Source organism: Apus apus, chromosome 7, assembly GCF_020740795.1.
Source record: "Apus apus isolate bApuApu2 chromosome 7, bApuApu2.pri.cur, whole genome shotgun sequence".
Classification (NCBI taxonomy): Eukaryota; Metazoa; Chordata; class Aves; order Apodiformes; family Apodidae; genus Apus; species Apus apus.
Genome location: NC_067288.1, coordinates 7,273,445 through 7,294,030, shown reverse-complemented (window position 1 = coordinate 7,294,030; position 20,586 = coordinate 7,273,445). Strand labels below are relative to the sequence as shown.

The following is a 20,586-nucleotide window of genomic DNA, read 5'->3' as shown; positions in this document are numbered from 1 at the left end:
ATGAATGAATGATTAAATGTATTCAAGTCCCCTGAAAAGAATTTATTTTTGAGGCCATACTTGTAAAGAAAAATCAACAGGAAATCAGAAAACCAAAACATTCTATTTAAAAATGTGAAAGCCCTTTGACAAATACAGAAAGCACTTGGAATAATTATCAATGACACACTTTTTCCTAAAAAGGTAGTTCAAATGTCTTATACTTCCTCTTGTTTCTTCAATATTTCTCCACTGTTATTGGAAAGTATCATGTGCATATTGTTCTTAAAAACAAGCTAGCAAAGGTCATTCTTAGATCTGGTTTGTACAATCAATGGTGTTGAGTTGCAACGGGAGACATTTACAAAATAATCCCTCTGGTATTTTCTCACAAAAATGGGAGCCATCTCTTCTGATTTCTGTTCTGTCTCTTCTTTACTAGTTCCTTGTATGCCTCTGACCTTAGAAACCTGGGAAAAGAGTCCTTTGCCATGAGGCTATAGATTAACCTCTGAGCATCATCAAAGCAGCTGAGGGTGGGCTCAGAGATATTCTGAGAGATGTGGGTTTTGGTATGGAAGTCAATATTAATCTGTAAGAAGAAAGGAGATACGAAAGCAATGTCAGTTTGATTGGAAAGCTGAGCTCTGATCTTGTACAGGACAGTCTGCATTGGAATTTCCTCCCAGATACCCTGGGTGATGCAAAGGTCATTCCTTAATTTTCTAGCATGCTCAATTCTTGATTTTATTTGGCTCTTAAAAAGATGTCATCACTGAAAAAAAGGGAAAAACTTGCTTCTGATTCTCATCTTTTTGCCAAACTAAATGGTATGATGTGCCAGTTACCAAACAGTACATTGGAGCAGAAGGTACTCAGCATCATTTTAGGTTTTGGATCTGAACTTTCCCCTTGATTCCCAACCTCACTACCCATAATGCCCCTATTTACCTCCTTTGGAGCATCATCTTGTATAAAGTCAGAGTAAATCTTTTGGGCTTTTGAGGCTATCTTAGTGGAGGATTTAGTTTTCTTGAAGTCCTCACAGGCCAGCCAGAACTCTACATTCTCCTCACTGAACTCTGACTTCAGAAATGTCCTAAAAGCTGCCAAGCCATCTGGGGAAAAATGAATGAGATTATATGCAGATTATATGTGCATATATACATGTGTCTGTGCATATATACAGTAAATATAGCATAACCTATGTCTGATATTGTTTTGATCATCAGCCAGCAGTTAGTCTTGAGAAGCTGCTGTAGGAGAAAAAAACAGGAAATGAAACTATAATGATGGTAAGGTGCCCAAGAGAATTCCTGATTGAGGAATGCTACCCATACCCATCTGCAGTGGTTTGGGCTCTCTAGCACTGATAAACACTAGTCCAGAGGGGAGCCTGGAGATTTTGGCCTTCCAGAGAATTTTTAGTGACTAGAAAATCAGGGTTATAAGGCTGACCCCTGGTCTAAGAAGGAAGCAGAAAAATAAGTCATATTGTGACAGACTGGTACTCTCAGAGCTAAGCTAGCCTGCCTAAATAGCACTTCCATCTCCTTTCAAGTAACCATTAAGACTTCAGTGAAGGGATGGACCCTTCGCTACTTCTGCTTCAGTAGTTTTTTTCACTTGTAAGACCAAATATGAAACAAACAAAGGTTTGTTTGGAATACATTGGTTTAGAAGTAATCCAAATCACAAACTCTTAGAAAAGAAAATTGGCAACGTCCAAATACAGTTATGTTAGTCAAGCTCATGATGTTCAGAAACAGAGTGGAGACACCCCAAAGACATTTTTAAGTTACAGTGGATTGGGGTTTCAGGTCAGTAGGAATGGGATCTCTTGGAGAAGAGACTTTGAACATATTAGAAATAGTAATTTTTGTTTGATGCAAAGTCAATGCACAACACGTATATTTCTTCATAACAGGAATACCGAAGAAAAGGTTTGTGGTTGGTTTCTGGTTTTTGTTGTGGGTTTTTGGGGTTCTTTTAATTAAAACAAAAAAAAAAAAAAGGAAAACCAGAACCATTGCATGGAGATTTTAATGGGTACTTCTGCCTTCTTAAATGTCCCTTAAGCATTGGCCAGAAGGTACGTTGTGTTTGCAGCTCAGAGAAACCTGCCCCTTTGCCTCTCAGCACTGCAGCCCACGTGCCTCCAGCAACAGCACTGGTGTGACTCAAAGCACAGCTCTTAAAAAAAGTTGTTCACCTAATACTTACCTTTGCTAGCTAGTACTGTATCCACAGACTCAGACCAATCCATTGTTTCCTCAGTGTCTGACCTGTGGAAAAAACATCTGTCCTTGAAAACAGCACTGTGATCTTCTTCCTGTGCAGTCTGTGGTAGCTGATTTGTTACCTGCCTATCTCCTTGAGGGAGCAAGGGGGGTAATTCGTGTTACCCCATGTACTGAATAACAGAAAGTCAACAAAATGTGTGACAGTTCTGTTTTAGAGAACCACATAAGACTATAAAGTAAAGCAGTATTTGACATTGGCAGCAGTGTCAGACACCGGAGACAGCAGTAATGCTTGCAGTTGGTTGAACTATATTAAAAGCATAAGGGGGATACTAATGTTCTTGAGTATGTGCTGAGTTTCTTCTTGAGTTCAAATGGATTAACCATTAATTTATATGGCATTTTTTGCTTGGAAGGACTCAAATTGTCTCAAACGTTATCATGCTAACAGTGGCAGGATATTTCCATTTCTCAGTGGTGTAAAATGTTGATTAAAGTCATAGATTTGGCGCTTCCTTTGAAACTTGCTGTAGGCTCCTGTTAGAAATGAGACACAGAACTAAACAGCTGGGCTGTTGGGAAGATGTCCAAGCTGGTTCAGAAGCAAGACAGTGTGCAGCTCACAGAGAACAGATGCACCTTTGCACAGGTGATGAGACAGGCTGGCAGGTAAGGGAGCTGCCTGCCAGGTGTGTGGAATGTTTTTTCTTGTAACTTGGGAAGGAGGGTTGTATTGAATTTAGTCCATGAGTATGTAGATAAATCTGTCTTCTATTCCTGTAAAATTATGTTTTGATTAAAATTACCATTGTATGAGTTCTTAATTGAAACACCCAGCAGAAAGAACCTTCTTTACCAGCATTGTTGTTATTATTTACACTTTTTGTCACAAACCCTTGTAAGAATATGATTTTGTGGAAATGTCAGTCACACAGATGGAGATGTCAGCAAGCATCTGCTTCCCTGCATGCTAGTTTTTACAACTGTCCTTGGTCAAAATTGTTGAGCTAGAAATTTGAAGTGTTAATTGTTTCTTCTTGTGACCTTTAAAGACAGTTAATAAAAGACGAAGAATTTTGTTGAGCTGATACCCTATTCTCTACTCAGAACAGCCTCAGTAGAAGGTTTTGTCTCAAGTTACCTTAAATTTTAGTGGAATCAGTGTATTTTTTAAAAAACACAAGTTTAAAGGGAATAAATAGTTTATTAGCATTGTATAATTGTGAAAGATCTTGAAATTAAAAAAAATTATTCAAAGTGCAAGGCCAGAGCAGAGTAAGTATTTTTTTTCCCCATTTTGGATTGAGATTTCTATAAAGAGACACATCAACCCTAGAATACCTGCAAGAATACCTTGAGAGGCAAGTAATCATTAAAAAGATCAGTATCTCATGTTCCTTTTGTTGACACTGATACATATTATTCTAATAGTAGAGATCTATTAACCAGACAGAAGAAACCAACTTTCTAATCCTCTGGTTATGCATCTTGGTAGGCAGGGTGTTTAGAAATTGAATTTACAATCTGTGTGAATATAGTAGTCATTTGATGTCTTGACAGTTCTGGAATGATTTGTGTTATCTCCTCTTTCATTTGGTGAGAAAGGGGAAATTGGAAAATTTTGAAACATCTGATTTTGTTCAGGGGCAGAATCAAAACAAATTCCAGGATTTTTGACAGAAACATCAAGCTTATTTTCTTACTGTTGCTGTTTTAAAAACCTCACAACTTAATTTCATTGAGGTTAGTCATTCTGTACTGAAAGGTTTTTCTCACTTGGTTTTTCTCTTTTCAGACATGCAAACTCACACATCTATGTCTTTTTTTCCCATCCCTTAGAGATGAAAAAGTTTGTCTTAACTAAATGAAGAGCAGGTCATCCTTGGCTCAGCAAAGCACCACAAGCCACAGACACTGCCCACCATACTGAGAGGTGAGAAATTTCGGTGAGTGGAAAAGAGGGTGGAAAAGGCTCTTCTGAAACACAGCACCTGCCTGCACACACAGAGCTGCTCTTTCCTCTAGGCTAGAGTTAAAAGAGCATGTGTTCTCAAGACTGACAAGATGCCCAACCATCAGGAGAGCATTTAAAAATAACCTCTGAAGTGAAGTTCACTGTGCTTTTGTGTCTCTGACTAACCCATGTCTGAAATCGCCTATGGAAAGTCCTTTATACTGCTGACTTTCTGCCACTGTACATTCTAACTATAAAATAGGTATTTTAGGAGCTAGAAGGCTCTGGAATCTGATAAATGGGCCAAACCCTTTGTTCTGTACAGAGCATTACAGATTTTTTTACTTACAAAACCAAAACAAACAAAAAACCCCAACCAACCAACAACAACAAAAAACCCAGCAAACCCTGGAATTCTGTAAAGAATACCTGGTATCTGACTCTGAGAGCTTGACTGTCAAAGCTCTGCTCTGAAGTGTACAGGCTAGTTAGAGAGCTGTATTCCACAGCCTTTTCTCAGCATCACCAGTATTTTCTAATTGTAAATTTATAAAGACATTATATGAAAGTGTCACCACATTACATAGCTGTAGATATAATTATTACAATAGATTGTGGCATTGACACCTTTAACAAGCAAGCTTTTTTGTAACTGTCAGTTTGCTTGTATTCAAACTGCACAAAGTTAAATTTAAATGAAAAGAATAAAATTCTGCATATTTAAATACATATATATGCACATATACATGAGAGAAACTGGAGTACAAATAAAATCAGTCTGTATTGGAAGCACAAATGAAAATGAAACACAGCTCTGTGTAGTGCTTTGTGAGACATCTCGTGCTTATGAAATTAATCAGGGAATTTGTTTAGTAACTGTAATAAACTTTTACCAATATATAACAATTTCCAGGTTGTTCAGTAAATTTTTACTAGCTTTCTTGTCAAACAAAAAAGCAAGATGAAAGACAGGGATAAAACAGACAGCATGAAGCTAATTCTGCTTCTTTTCCTTGTGGGTAATAATACTTGGTTTAATATTTACTTATCACTCAGAATTATCTCACTGACCTCATGGGATTTACTTGACAGCAAGGAATCAAAATAATAATATCCACTTTCATGGAGGAAGGGAAATAAAATCTGTCCAGATTATTAAAAAGTTCATCATCCCATAAACCTCCTGTGATTAAAATAGCCAGAAACAACAACTCACTTTTTTGGCACCTTTTGTCACACTGTCTGACTGTCACAGGTAGGGCAAAAATTTCTTTTTCTGACTGATCTTCAAGCTGAAGGGAACATGACAGCTGGAACAATGCAATCAGCATGTGAATAACCAAAGAGTGCAATGCAAATTGACACACTGTTTTTAATCCTTCCTTTGAAATAATTTATTTCAGAAACATGGCTTATTTTTTAGCCAGTGGCCAATCTAGCTTAATCTACCAGATGCAATTTTAACTAAAAACAATTCACATGTAAATATCTTTCAAGGCATATTTATGTTCTGAACAACATCTTAACAGAGAAATCATCTTGTAATTTTTCTTGTTGACAGTTTGGCTTTCTGACTGTGGAAAAGCAAAAAGGAAAATGGGACCAGAGCACATAACTAGAAAATTCGTCACTGATTATATACCTTATGAAAAAAAACAAAGCTCCAAACAGTAAAACAGATGCATTTTAACAAAATTCTCTCATTGCCTGATGTCCAAATGATACTGACGGGACCATCTCTGGAAGATTTTCAGTGCCGACAAATATTTTAAAGTCAGTCTCAGCAGCCACAGAAGGATGCTAAAACAGCATGAGTATTCTGATTGCACAGAGAATGATGAGATTGGTACAATCCAATTGCACTTGCATTTTATGGGTACTGATCACAAGTCACAAAAATACAAGGAGCTATGAGACGTTTACAGTGACTGCTTAGTCAACATAAGTTGATTGCGTTTCAGGTACACAGCAAATAATAGGGTTGTTATGATTTTTATCCCAGTACAAATATCACAAGTACACCAATCAAAGTTAGGTGCAGGCACCTCTTCCCATAAAAAGTAGCTGGTAGTATTGTTATCTGCTTCTTCTGCTTGAAACTTAATCATTTCTGGAAAGAAATTTCAGTTTTACTGAAACTTCAGAAGGAGAAAAAGCGATCTTAGTATTAAATGCATCAGTTGCTTGTTGAAATGTGTTAGCTATTGATGACTAACAGTGTCAAGTAAACAAAAAGAGATGTAAAAAGGTACTAGAGATGGGCTGGAAATAGCTCATGCAATTATTTCTAAACTTTTTGGAAAACTGTATCGGGTTGACACTGCTGATGTTTGCGGCTTTGGTTCACTAATGACCCAGTCTGGACTGGCTGAGTAGCAGAGGCCCTTATCTGCTCAGCTGATTTCAGTTTTAAAATCTTTGTCTGTAAGGTCTTTGGCTTAACATTTCTGTGACTTTGGGGACTCTGCTATGGATTTTTCTTTTGAGTCCCCTGCCTTTGACAGGCCATAGGAGAGCTAAACAGTAGGAAAGGGAATGATTGAAAGTTTCCTTCTTGGGCAAAATTACTTGCTAAGGACTATTGATTTATTAAATATTTAAATCTCCTGAACTTTTAGAGTTACTGCTTGACTTCTTACTGGTACTCATCTTTTATTATTTAGCTGTCTTTAGGCATTAGTTTCACTGAGTTATCTTCCTATATGAAAAGCTATTGCCTGTTTAAGGGAATAAAGCATGTCATCTTTTTGCTCTGCTGACGCACATCTGAGCTAGATGCTAATCTGAATAGACAGTATAAAACAACTCTTCATGTCCCAACTATTGGTGTATTAACCGAAGAAATCACTTTCATTTATGTGTGTTCCTAAAAGGGTTGCTTTGTACTCACCCGAGTGCAATGTCAGAAAAGGTCACACTCTCCACAAGCTGTTTTGGTGTGCTGGTGTTTTCCCTGGGGCAGGTTCAATACGTTATTGCCCTTCAGCACTTGGCCTCTGTTAAATCCGTTCCATACCCAGGTTTGCTCGGAGAGTGTTATCATGTGTAGTGTAACATCAGCAGGAAAAAAATGTTAGTTCTACTGGTCCGAGCAATTCAAGCAAACAGACTTAACTGCATTTCTTATGTTGGGAGATGCCAAGATGATCTGAGCACTGCTGGCATCCTAGGAACACGGAGGTGCCTGTCAGACAGGATGCAAATACATTTTAATCCCAGCACTATGTAAATGTCAGCCTTGCATTAGCACTGTACAGCACGGTCAACTCCCAGTTCTTATTTTATTTCCCTACGAATAACTCCAGGTGCCTTCAATATGCTGCAGAGCTGTTTTGCCTAAGAAAATGAGCTGTTGTTTTCTACCCAAAGTGTGCCCTTCAGGTAAAATGTTTTGATTTCAAGAACAATCAGTCAAAACATTTTATAGCATTCTGAGCTCCTCATCTACAGGATTTTCAAATGCTGCAGAAATGCAAACCTGTAACAGAAGAGAACTGGAAACAATTATCAAGAAAATGTGCTGACTTTAGTGGTGCTAACTGGCTGATTCCTTGGCACAGCTCCTGGATGAATACACTGTTATTTGCACAGCATCAGACTTCACAAAACTTCATACCAGAAGCATACATGGCACAAACATATAGGGTCATATCATGACCTTGTGTTTGGAGATGGATACAAAATGCTCCAATGAAAGAACAAATTAAAGATAGGCATTTTGCCTCAAAAAGCTCTTGAACTGTAATTGCCCCCATGAGTAGTGCCTTGTGAGTGGCCTATCCCAAGCCAAGCTGTGCTAGGAAGGGATGAAAGGGAGAGCAAATATACCAGTATTGTTAGTTACCTCTTTTTGTAAATGACTTCTGGACTCTGGCTTCTCCAGTGTGCCCATACCCAAGTAATCTGGGTAGAATGTGTGATGTAGGAGAGCTCCTACTGACACCCTCACAGGGGGACATCCACACAAGCATTTAGTCCTTAGAAACTCTGTCTTTTTTAAGGGAAAACTGGAGTAGCATTAACTGCAGAAATTTAAAACAAGTCTGAGAAGTTGGAAATAAATGAGAGTTTCTAAAATACAACCAAATTGCATGGTGAAGAAACAGGTGTTCAAGGTTGTTCTTATCTTAGGCATTAGCTTAATCTTCTGTTTGAAAACTCTAAATTGACTTCCAAAGGATTGTGTTCCATGCTAGTTAATTTTAATTTCATTTCACAGAGGAGGCAACCATAGAGACTAGACTGTAAATCTCGGTGTCTAGATAATCTCTTGTAAGGACTTACAAGGAGGTTATTCAAACAGGTATCATGCAGTAAAAGAAAAAAGCTTTGGTATAGCACCAAATGGAGCTTTTATGAGACCAGCCCTAAATTATCAGAGTACAAAAAATGGAAGATGACAAGACATGAGCAAGAAAAAGGCAGGAATGGGAGCAAGCTGGATGGTGTGGAGAGGAAATACATTTTTTTCTTTGGCACGGAGCCACACGGGAGCTTAAAGGGCATTTGATTGAGGCATTTGACTAAAACGCAAAAACTAGAGTGAAATCTAGGACAGGCATTTGATCAAGGCATAAGTCTATAAGCATATGAGTCACTGAACAGAGGAAGATGATTTTATGCAAATTTTTTTTAATCTGTTGTGGTATTTTGACAATATGTGTGGAAAGGAGAGGGAACTGTGTTCAGAATTGGTAGTTAATTAAAGCAGGTGGAGCAGCTGGGGACAAAAAGGAGTGAAAAATTATATGCCTTTTGTGAGTTACTTGTAAGTTGTAGCATGTAAGAGCCATATTGCTGATTGCCTTCTTTAGTGAAAGATACAAATTATCTTTTTCTTTGAGGTTCTTTATCTTAGAATTTCATTACTCTTGTTTCTTGTCAGTTCAAGAATAAATCATGTTGTCTTTTGCACAGTAACAGATCCCCAAAACTGAAGATGTATATGTGTACTTCCATCTCCCTCGCATTAAACAAAACCAGCAGAGAATAATTCAGCTAATATAAAGCATTTAATTAGACCTAAGTATTCAAATAGGAGACAAACCTTTGTGCTACACAAGTCAGCAGATAGTTTCTCTTGTACTTTGGTGACTTAACGTAAGCAGAGGAGTAAAGTGAAGGGTTTATGTAGGGTAAATATTTGTGTTGGCAAGAGAAATATTTTCCGAGCTCTTAAGTGAATGCTGAATGGCACATACAAATCAAAAAAACTGCTACATAAAGTAATCCCCAATAAAAATACTTACCTAATAGGCTTTGTATATAGATTACTCACTAGGTCAGCTAAACAGGAGGATTTACAAAACTATGGCGTTGATTCTGCCAAAACTAGAGAAGCCCAACTATGTTTTCCAGCATCAACTATGTTTTCTAAGGTTCATACTGTAAATACACCTATGCAGGGCCAGCCCTTAATCTGATCAATTCTGTCTCACTCAGTCCTGGAACAGCACCACAGATTTGTTCTAGATCTATGCTTAGTTCATCTTCCACAATTACAGTAGAGCAAGCACTCCCTTTCTCTCATGAAAAGGAACCTTTTCTAGAAAAAAAAAAAAAAAGCCTTTACCAGATAATTGTGTCATTTTTATGTATCTTTGTGCCCTTTGTCTTCCTTCCTCTGAATTTATCTTGACTTTCTTCTTACAGTATTTCCCATAGCATTAGTCTGCTGTAAATTCAGCTACGGTTCATAATTATCTTTGAAAAACACACTTGCATAAATAGCTACCAGGGATATCTTATTTATTTGTTTTCATTATAAAACTCATAAGAGGGACTAGTACAGTCAGTACCACAGACTGATTGTTTTGAGGAAGGCCTCCCTGGAGATAAGCAAAATTTTCCATGTGTCTGAGAGATGAAACAAAGGGCAGCTGCTGACTTATGTTTATCATTACAGACTTGTTTGACTAACAGCTGGTTTTTTTGCTAAGAAGAAAACCTCCTACCCAAGATACTATATTTGTTACTTGTTTGGATTTGGGGACTGTATTAAATATACACTTTTTTTTTTTCATTTATTTAATCCATGGCTAAAATCAAGGTACATATTCTCAGCAGGTGTGAAGGAACATAATCATACCAGGGGAGAATTTAGCTGCAAATGTGTAGTTCTTATGGCTGTGTTGCAACAGACCCACTGTTAATGCTCAGGTGAGTCTGTTCTCACATCTGTTCTCTTTCTCTAACAAAGACAGTGATACAAAACATAGGAACAGGCATGTTTTACATATCTGAGAACTCCAGCATCCAGGCAGTGTTGGTGATATTAGAGATTCCCTAATCAGAAGCAGGATCACTTCTGGCAGAATTGATTCATATTCAAGGGACAGAGAGTAAATAATCTATCCAGAAAAACTTATTAACTTCAGCAATGAAACTGGGTTATAAATTTGCCTTTCACTGCATTTACTCAGTCACATGGCACCTGTAACAATGACAACAGGAGCATAAACTGTTCTTAAAAAAAGGAGGCTGACAAGCATCAAAGCTGCATTTGATATTGATGAAGAGACTGAAATGCAGTATCAGCACTGGTAAAAACACTTCATTTATTCCTTAATCATTGTGCACAGGTTCTGACTGCTTATACAGTTAGAAATAGCCTGTGCATGGAGTTTGGGGATCAGGGAAGGATAATGGACTAAACCAGCAAGGATGGTAGTCCTCCTATTTACAAGTGTTTTTCCTGTCTGTTGCCCAGGTAGAGCCAAGAGCCTGGAGATGCTCCCCAGGTCCTCATGGCTCAGCAGCGTTTCCTGGTGAGTTTGGGTCTTTGTGCACAGTAACACTTTTGTTGCAATGGTGATGGTTCCAGCTGGTAATGAGTTACAGGGGAGGTGAAGTCTGCACATTGTGCCCACCAATGCACTCGTGACAAATGGAATCCTGACAACTGTGTAAGTAGACCACTTCAGGTTTATTGAAAGTTAGTAAAGCAGACGTGGAAACCCTCAGATCAGGCAGTTCACACATGCCCCACATTAGTAATGAACATAAAGTCCCACCTTTAGTAATTGCACCTCTTCACTTTTTCCACTTAAAGAGAGGAAGGGAAGAAAAGAGAGAAAGCTTAAATTCCATGCAGAGTGACAGAACGTACAAGCCGTAGTTACAACTAAATACTCCAGCACTTGCTAAACTGAACCCAATGTTTAAGATTTGAAGAATTGCCCCATGCTTCACATCTGCATCAGTTCTGGAAGAAAAGGCCAGGACAGCTGCGTATACTATGGAAAAGGCATGAGTGGCTTCAGTAGCAAAGAAATAAAAGGGGAGATTTCTCCTTCTTCCTCTATAACTATAGAGAGTAATTTAATGAATGGTAGAACTGAAGGTTAGTCTCCCCGAGTCCATGAGCTGCTAATTTCCAGATCCTTTTTCAAAATAAAAGGTGAAAAAAATTTGAACAGAGTTTAGTGACAAAGTTGGTAAACTAGGAATATTTACAAATAAAAGTAGAAATATTTTATATATATATATATGTACATACTCATGACCTCATATTTAATGAAACACATTGTGTTAAAAGAGGATTCTTGGCCCTTTGCTGCTGCTCATCTGGTTGCAAAAAATCAGAAGACAAGTATTTGATGGCAAAGCTCATTGGTACAGCATAAATTAAATACAGAGAACACACATGTAATAAGAAAACAGTACAAAATGTACCCCTCAAAATTAAATACATATTCTTATGTTCCTCTTTAAATATGCAATAGCTATATTTTAGTTGTGCAGTGGCTGTAGTTAAAATTCCATGTAGCTTCACATTACACCTAATAATGTTCCTCTGTGTTTTGCAGTATGAGAAAATACTTCAGAAGCTCTGTGCTTAGTGTAGGAAATATTGCAGAAATATAAATAAGTGCAAAGGGTAAGTGTGGAGATTCTAACTGTGATGAAACTCTATCCTAAATAATACAGCCCCAGAACACTTGGTGGATATTATCTAAAGGCATTTTATACATGTTTATGCAGGAAACTCAGATCTTTCCTCCAGATACAGTTACAGCTCTTACTTGAGTTTAAAAAAAAATACTGTCTAAAAATTTTACATGATTTGTCTTGCCAACACATTGTCTACTTCTCTATACTCAATGAGATTAATCACTGGCTGGAGAACTCCGACCTAGTATAAGTGCATGTAACTTTGCTTTCCACTCATTTACACCTGCTAAGGATTTGGATTTTAAAACAGGTAGCAAGAATGTATGAGGGTTTCCCTGTTACCAAACACTAAAGTCTGGTCGTACACCCTGGAAATCATTGACAGTAAAAGACCGTGATCGTCTCCTTAGGGTAGGACGACTGGGATTCCTCCCCTTAACCAAATTCAAATAGGAATCAGATCTTAGGAAGCGTGGGTAACTGTCTTGCTCCATCAGCCTGTAGACTGTGTTTTGTGCTGCATCAAAGGTGGTGATGATGGGTTGTCCAATATTCTGACTCGTGACTTCTTTGGTTTGAAAGTCCAAATTCACCTGGAGAATGAGGAAAAGTATATTTCTTCAATGTACATTCATGCATTTTCTATGCTACTATCCATAGCAATGTTGCTGTACTTTGGCAAAAATCATCTCTTGTTACAGGGAAATAAGTGTTTCACTTTTGCTATTCCGACAAAGAAAGAAAACAAGGGAAAAGGAGCATTAGCAAGTGAAATATTTGATCTGCTCCAAGTTGATGGAATTACAGGAAGTGTTAGGTCCAAAAGACCTGTTGAAGAGACCAATTGTGACTTCAGTGAGAAGTTATTCATACTCTCCCAACCTGTTCAGCTCTTTCCTAGAGCAGGCAAAAAATGTTCTTTTTGCTCATTTATAAACCATTTATAACATGATTCAGTAATGTGAAGAAACTGTAAATATGAAAATCTTCTGCAACACTGTAATACAGAAAGATCTTCATGCTAGTGAGGGTTGACATATCAACATATTTTTGTGCAAGTGCTGATAGTAACTTACCAAGAATATGCAAGTAGAGCTGGCAGGAAGGAGGGGGGGTGTCAATCGAGAAAAGTCTGTGCTTAACACATAATCTTGTTTTAAAGATATGTTTAATTTAATAGTTTCCTCTAGTCTCTTTTAGTCTTCTGGCTTATTTAAGAAAAAAGTTTCTGAATCTAAGTTCTGTAGTAATTTAGTAGGCAGTTCCTGGTTTAAAAGGAAGAATGTGTTCTTCTGGAAGTAGCTTTAAATAAAGACATCTAATGTTTTTTCTTAAATGCTAGCTGATACGTCTTATGGAAGCTTTAACATTTAATATCACTATTTTTTCTTAAATGTACCCTGTATGGGTGTGTATATATATCCTGGCTATATAGACCATTAGGAATCTCCAGTTCCTCTGATATCATATTTAAAATCAAGCTCTACGCTTAGAATAGTAACACAGAGGGGTTACTGAAAGGACTGGGGAGGACACTGAGAATAATCTATGCAGTTGCTTCCAGATTTGCTTCCAGAGCTTTGACATTTAAGACACAGCCTTCTTACGTCAGGGACTACATGATTAACTGTTGCCCCTGCTTTTGGGCATGCACTTCTTAAAAGCAGATTTCATCAGATGCAGTTGTGTCAAATATTGTGTCCGATGAGGAACATTTTTACTGTACCTCTTTTGGAGCATCCTTCTGTATGAATGTTTCGTAAATGGCCTTAGCTTTTGGCAAAAGTTCATGTGCAGTTTTGCTTTTCTTGTAATCCTCGCAAGCGATCCAGAACTCGATGTTCTCCTCACTGAACTCAGTTTTCAGAAACTTTGTAAAGGCATCCAGGCCAGCTGCAGAAAGGCATGTTGAATTGCATCAAAAAATTATATCCTAATCAGACAGTTCCTCTTTTCACACAGGCTGTGCAACAGAATAGGCTGCGCTCCCTTTGAGTTACATCACATTATAGAGAATTATTTTAAAATACATAAAGGTTTTTTAATCAGTGCAGTTCTTTCCTTATGATCCTGAGTGCTGTAACTCCCAGTGCAGAACTCTCAGCCTCTGCAAAAATCCACTCCCAAGATCTGGTGAATTTAGAAAGAAAAGCAATCAAAACACCTGGATGTACATGGAAGTGATGGGCTTCATTCTGGCTGAGTATCAATTCATGTTGACTGAAACACGATTTGAATCTTTACTCATAAGTAGTCTATTTGATCTTGCAATTAGGGATATTTGAGCAATATTCAAATTAAATTCTACTGTTTATTGAAGGAGCTCTTTGCTGTCTGTGATATAACTTTGTTCAATAAATTACAAAGCTTAAAAGTTTATTCAACTATTTTCAGCAGTTGACAGCATGCTACAGCCTAAGCATGAGGAGAGCAGAAACACATGCTGCTACAAATGACCCTTCATACCCATAGTTTAGATAACTGCCAGGTCTATTTAAGTGCACAAATGAATGTTATAATTTTCCATCAATTTCCCATCCAAACAGTCTACAGGGAGAGAAAAAAAAATACTAACCTTTCTCAGAAAGCAGTTTGTCAAAAGATTCTCCCCATTTCACTGCTTCTTCAGGAGACACACTGCTTAAGAAACAGAAAGCGGTTTTGAAGACTTGAGCATATTGTGTATTTATGAAGCTGTTTTAACATATGTTCTCAGGATTATTATTAACATATTATTGCTCAGGACTGTTTCAAAAAGCCTTTGATTAGATCATAGCACTAAGAGAGCTAATTCTCTTAGGGACTTCGGAAACATTTGGCTTAATTTTTTTCTGACATTTTTCCTGCAGAGTGTACTTTCTCCTTCTTTTTTACAAAACATCAGAGCAGAGATTTTTCTTTGGTGTTTGTGTTGTGCTACTGATCTTCAAGGGCACTGAAATCATGCAGTATGGCAAAGCTCATAAGGGAATCAGATCAGTCACCTATTTAAACTTAAAAACCAGCCTTGCAGAGATGTGGGTTTCAGTGCCCTCAGTGTGAGGCTGTGTGACCACAGTCTATTTTTAATGAAGTACAGGAAATTCAACAGCCTGAAGACAAAACTGTAGCAATATGGTTTATGTGATAGTCTTACAGGGTAAAAGCACACACTATGCTTGCTTGTTTACCAAAAACATATTTCAAATGTCATATTATTCTGAGACACCATGCTCCGTGTATAAAACTCCTTGTACTCTTCATCAAATATGCCAAGCTGCATGTATTTTACTTTGATTTCAAATATTCTGCCCTAGAGAACAATACAAAAAGGAGAAAAGAACACCCTGCTTGGTTCACACAAGTACAGTTTTGGAGAAACCTATTTTTTGGTTTTGTATAGATTAACTCTGGACACACACCTGGACAGTACTTTGATTATTATTAGACCAGAACTGGGGTATGCCCGGAGATGAACTGTATCATGCTAGGATTTAAGTTCCAAGCCTGAAGGTGAAATTATTTTTTATTATGAATATGAACCTTTAAACCATTTTTACTTGAGGGCAAAGCAAAGTACACTGAAAGTATAATAAGTAACTTCTCCAGGGTTAGTTGGTTAGAACTTCTCATGGACTGAACCCTTTTTAAATATGGTTCCCTCTTCCTGGTGGAGGACTGCCATTCTCCTGCCTGGTTCACATGCTTTGGGTTCCCTTGGCAAGATCTGCAGGCACATGAAGTTCAGATGAAAGGAAAATCCAATCACTTTGGTAAGGAATTTAAACCAGTAATCATCTTGGCTTCGCAAAAAAACTGAAAGGAGGAAGAATTTTGGTTTGGTTTGGTTTTTTAATTCTTATAATGTCACAGTTTTCCTAGATGAAATCATTGCTTATAGAAATGAAATTTTTAACCAAGGAGAAACAAACAGTTCTTGAAAGGCACAAATGCTGGAGAGCTGAAATTCAATAAATTAGCATAGGCCAGTAAAGTGGGAGGCTTCCAGAGTCCAGGAAAATGAGACCTCAGTCCCTTATAGTCCCTTTTTTAGTTGTGAGCAGTTTAGAAAGTGCAGTTCTCTGAACTGTGTGGACTTGAAAGTCTGGGAAGAGTGGGTTCCGACAGCTACAGAAATTAATTTGATCTTAGTGAAAAATAAATTCTGATGACTTCAGACAACATACACAGTCTGCAACTGCATGGAATGCTGGAGAGATTCTTTGCTGGGTTTGGAAACTCAGTGTGAATTTCTGGTTTTCCTTCAGAAACTGCAGCAACCCTGTAGCCTCTCAGATCCCCAGGACCTGGGTGCAACATTGAGTTGCTGCAATAATAGACAGAAACCAAGATTTATTCAGCTTTCCCACTTTCTAAATATGAGAAGAAACTAAGTAGCAGGCCACAGGCATTTCCACTATCACCCCGCTGCCCATTTGCAATGTTTCTTTAAATTTTCTTTCTATTTATATTAGTTGGTATCTCTATGTGAAGAACACAAATCTTGAAAAAAGAGTAAGTCACTTTAAATCTCAAATTCTTTGCTCGCTTTATTATGAGAGTAATTTCTTTTTTTTTTTTCTTCTGCCAAAAATAATCTACACCCCCCTCTAACCTATATATAGAGAAAGATCAGAAAGATCAGCAGAAAATCTACCAGTTCCTCTTTTATACAACAAGAACAGCAGAATCCCCATCAGTCAGGCACCTGGCTGAGAGTAATGTAAAGGGCAGTTGGATGAGTGAGCAAGTGATAGCCTGTTAAAAAGGTGACATCCTTCAGATAGTTATTTATTGCTATGGTATCTGCCTCTGGAAGTGCCTTGTCACAGATTTTAAGAATGTATTGATGGCTGTGTGCTTTGTGTGAAGTTCCCAGGGGGAATCAGCCCCCTAGTGCTGTCTGCAAACAGCTGGCATAGAAGCTGTGCTTTCTCTTCTTAGATACAATCTTAGAATGGTTTTACCTGTCTGGGACCAAGACATGGAAAAAAAGGTGTTCCCAGCACTGGTTTACCTTTGCTTATTGTTGCAATGTCTTGTATTGCCAAGTGAACTCTAAAACCACTGTATTGAGCTTTCTGTCAACAGCAAAACAAGAAAGGAGGGAGAAAAAAGGAAGATAATAAAACCCTTAATGAGCAGGGATTGAAAGTCTTCTAGACTGGGAGGACATCCTGTCATTTGGATGGGCATAATATTTGGCCATGTAAGCAACACATATTGCCAATTGCCCAGCTGCAGAGGTGCAAGTGTTTTGATATTGACTTCTCAGCCACTTTTTCAAGGGTTCTAGAAACAAGTTTGGATCTTTCTACAGTTTCTACCATGTGTGCAGCACTAGTAAGGGCTTGTAGAAGCCATTTCGGTCTAAGAAGGAATCTTGCCCCCCAAATAGGAACTGCTTAAAGAAGTCTCAACGAGACAAAAGAGCACAGGAAGCACTGAACAGTTCTAAAGAGCTCTGTCATGGAAAGAAAGAGGTGTCAAATTTTTGAGGCCATGGATTTGCAGTACTTTACATTTCAGTCAAGAAATGCACAAATGCAATTCTTATGTATCGGTGAGATCCTGGCACCCCACTGAGGTCAGGAACTAAACTCTTATTGAAGTCAACCAAACCAGGATTTTGTCCTGCATCTTTATGAAAAACAGTGGAGCAGGGACAGTATTAAAAGTGTTCAAACACCAGCATCTAAATTTTTGAGACAACCAATTAGTGCAATTATTGAGGAATGATTCATTCAGTATTTGACATGTGTTTGGCATTTGCACATTATGGAATTCCTTGGAAAACCTGCTTTCCAAGGAGCTGTGTGATTTCTCTGTAAGTAGTAATTCGTCAGCTATATTTCTGCATTGATGCTGGCTCATTATAGTCAGTGGACTAATGAAAATGCTGGTGGCAAGAGCAAAGGTTTCAATATATCTGCAAGACTGTGGGGACCACTCTGCACTTAGTGATGTGAAAATACTAGTGGTGAGTTACCTTGATGCATAACCAGATAATTCCATCATGTTTGTGTGCTTGGGTTAGATTGCTAACTTTTAAACTGAATAGACCTTGAAAGCATTATTCTCTGCCAAGTCTGAATGCGCACACACAACTGCAGGAAACCTTCTGAGTCACACAGACACTTTCTGAAAGGAATTTCTATCGGCTCAGCCTTTTAAAACGCTTACCTTGCTGCTTTTGTCAAGTTTCCAGGTTTACCAAGATGATCACCTTCATGGAATTCAGGTTTCTGCAGGAGAAGGCTCAGCCTATTTCTCTTCTGCTTAGCTCTACAACAGAATTAGGGTATCTTTTCAGGCAACCTTGTTGAAAAGGGGTTTTACCTCAAATGTTTCCTTTGTCTAATATCTTTGCTTCTGCATCATAGATCTCCCTATGTTCACTCACAGTAATGTTGGTGATACTTCTACGTATATTTTTTACAATATTTTTTTTTCTTTACAGTTCAGCACAAATTTACATATGAATCACTGGCAAAGAGAAACTAATCTCTTCAACTCCAGTGTCCTTTTCATTTGTTTTAAAGATGAAGGGATGAAATCTTACATTAAAGAACATACACAGTTGGCTCAGCACCTTCTGCTTCTAATGTTTCACAAAGAAAAAGGAAGTATTGCTTCCTGTCACTTTACATTTTGAAAAAGAAACTTTGCCAGATCATATCCAGGCTTTAAAGGAGCACTTCTCAGAACTTCTTTAAACCTCCCTTTCCTTTTTTCTTAGTTTATTATTTGATATTTTCCCTTGGTCTTAAAAATATTTTTGTGATGCATAATATTTTATGTATACAATTCCTAGGATTGCAGTTCATGAGTTCTCATATATATGTCAAAAACAAAATGATCCATGCCCTGAATTCATACCCACAAGCTGTGTTAGAAGAATCCCTGTATGTAAGCAGAACACTAGGAGTGTCAGCCTGACCTTAAAACTTACCCAGGCTTGCTTGCTTTATGTGGCTCTTCTTTAAGTGTTGATTTCATGACTTTGTAATAGGATTTATCCTTTGAAGCAGAAATGTTTAGTTGGGGGAATAAGAGAAGTGGGGTCTCCATCTTCCTCTGAAAAAGCTTTCCAGCTTCAGAAAACGTCTCTCTTCCTTCCTTACAGCAGCTGCATCTGGTGTCACTGGTGTGCTCGGGAGGTCTCCCACATGCTGTATCAGGCTGAGTTGTCCCCAGTTGGCCGTTGAGCAGTTTCCAGAGCAGGTAGTGGAAAGAAGGAGGTTCTGCACCTTCTGCCACTGCGCGTAGGCAGGACTTTCAGCAGAGTTCTGGTTTTGCAGTCGTCACATAGGGAAGTGAGATTGCAACTTTGCAAAATGGCCACTGGTGCTCCAGACAAGCACAGCTACAGCAGAGAGCAACTCCCAGGCTTCTGCTTGTGCAACTTGGTGTTTTACTGGATTTAGGATGATGCCATCGTTTCCCCCCAAACACCTGCGAGAAGTGAACATGGTTTCTCTAATATGAACTTTAATGAAAGTAATTTTGCATAAAATAGCATACAAGGTTGTCTTAAGTTTTTAGAAGACCTTAAACTGCCCTCTGCAGCCTCAGGTGCCATATGCTGGACACCAAATCAGTTCTATCAACTGTTAACCTGAAACTCAGGGTTTCTGAGTCTCCTGCCAGAGCCAGAAAAAGCTGTGGTTGATCAGGTACTTCGTAAGCAGAGATTTTATTTTTTGCACCATTTTCAGAAATGATAAGCACCTACTTCTAATTTCAAATTTGTCCACTTAAAGCTCCTTCTTTATCTTTTATATCTATGGCATTATTTTCATTTACAATCCCCCAGCCAGGATAAAAAGTCTTTAGTTCAGCACAAAATGTTGTGAATTTTTGTTTTTAATTTTGACAGCAAATAACCAACATTTTTTCCTTTACATTTGTGCAACTTGATGTATTCATTTTTTAGGCTGATCAGCACAAATTACCTCTTCACAGACAAGCCTGATGTACAACTTGTGTTGGAGATGTCATAGGAACAAGGCATCTACCAAAGAAACCTCTTCAGCGTTAGCAGAGTGAGGGGCTGGAAAAGACTAAAATTATGCAGGCCTCCTTATTTTTAATGTTAATGCCTTGTTTTGATCATTCAGGTAAGACACTGAGCATCGAGATGACATGACCTTATCTTCCTCCCACAATTTTTCCCAGTTCTGTGCAATTACTGCAATGGGTAAGTTCCAGTAAGAGTCCCACCATGGCCTCTTCCTTGTGTCCTGCAGAGCTGAGGAGGATGGGAGGTACTAATATTCAAAAGAATCTAAAAAACCTTTCCTGGGACTCTGAATTCCTGAAATATAACAAAAAAAAAAGGTTTTGTTTGTTTGTTTGTTTTTTTCTTGCTATGGAGAAAATTATAGTCATGCGTATTACATGTGTGCTACAAATTCTAAGTTAGATGGAATGGGAAATATTTAGTGCAAAACTGCCTTTTGTGCCCCAAGAACCTTTAAAAAGGGGGGTTACGTTTTTAAGCTTAATTTTCAGCTTCAGATTAGGGTTATATATCAC

At 38.1% G+C, this 20,586-nt stretch overlaps 2 protein-coding genes across 3 annotated transcripts; both read right to left on the bottom strand.

Annotated features, from left to right (window-relative positions):
* Positions 1-367: 367 nt before the first annotated feature.
* Positions 368-4,366, bottom strand: LOC127387158 (regulator of G-protein signaling 21-like). Its single transcript, XM_051625149.1, has 4 exons — positions 4,363-4,366; positions 2,203-2,352; positions 931-1,097; positions 368-571 (listed from the first exon to the last, which is right to left on the bottom strand). Exons 1-4 carry the CDS (start codon positions 4,364-4,366, stop codon positions 368-370), a joined length of 525 nt encoding a protein of 174 aa, XP_051481109.1.
* Positions 4,367-11,082: 6,716 nt separating this feature from the next.
* On the bottom strand, positions 11,083-19,308 carry RGS18 (regulator of G protein signaling 18). 2 transcript variants are annotated; one of them, XM_051624524.1, is made up of 5 exons: positions 19,001-19,308; positions 18,232-18,333; positions 14,645-14,709; positions 13,796-13,962; positions 11,083-12,662 (listed from the first exon to the last, which is right to left on the bottom strand). In XM_051624524.1, the coding sequence occupies exons 1-5, from the start codon at positions 19,117-19,119 to the stop codon at positions 12,408-12,410; spliced, it is 708 nt and encodes a 235-aa protein (XP_051480484.1). In that variant the 5' UTR covers positions 19,120-19,308; the 3' UTR covers positions 11,083-12,407. The 2 variants fall into 2 exon arrangements, with proteins under 2 accessions (XP_051480484.1, XP_051480486.1); XM_051624526.1 differs by having other exon boundaries at positions 14,645-14,706.
* Between the last annotated feature and the right edge of the window lie 1,278 nt (positions 19,309-20,586).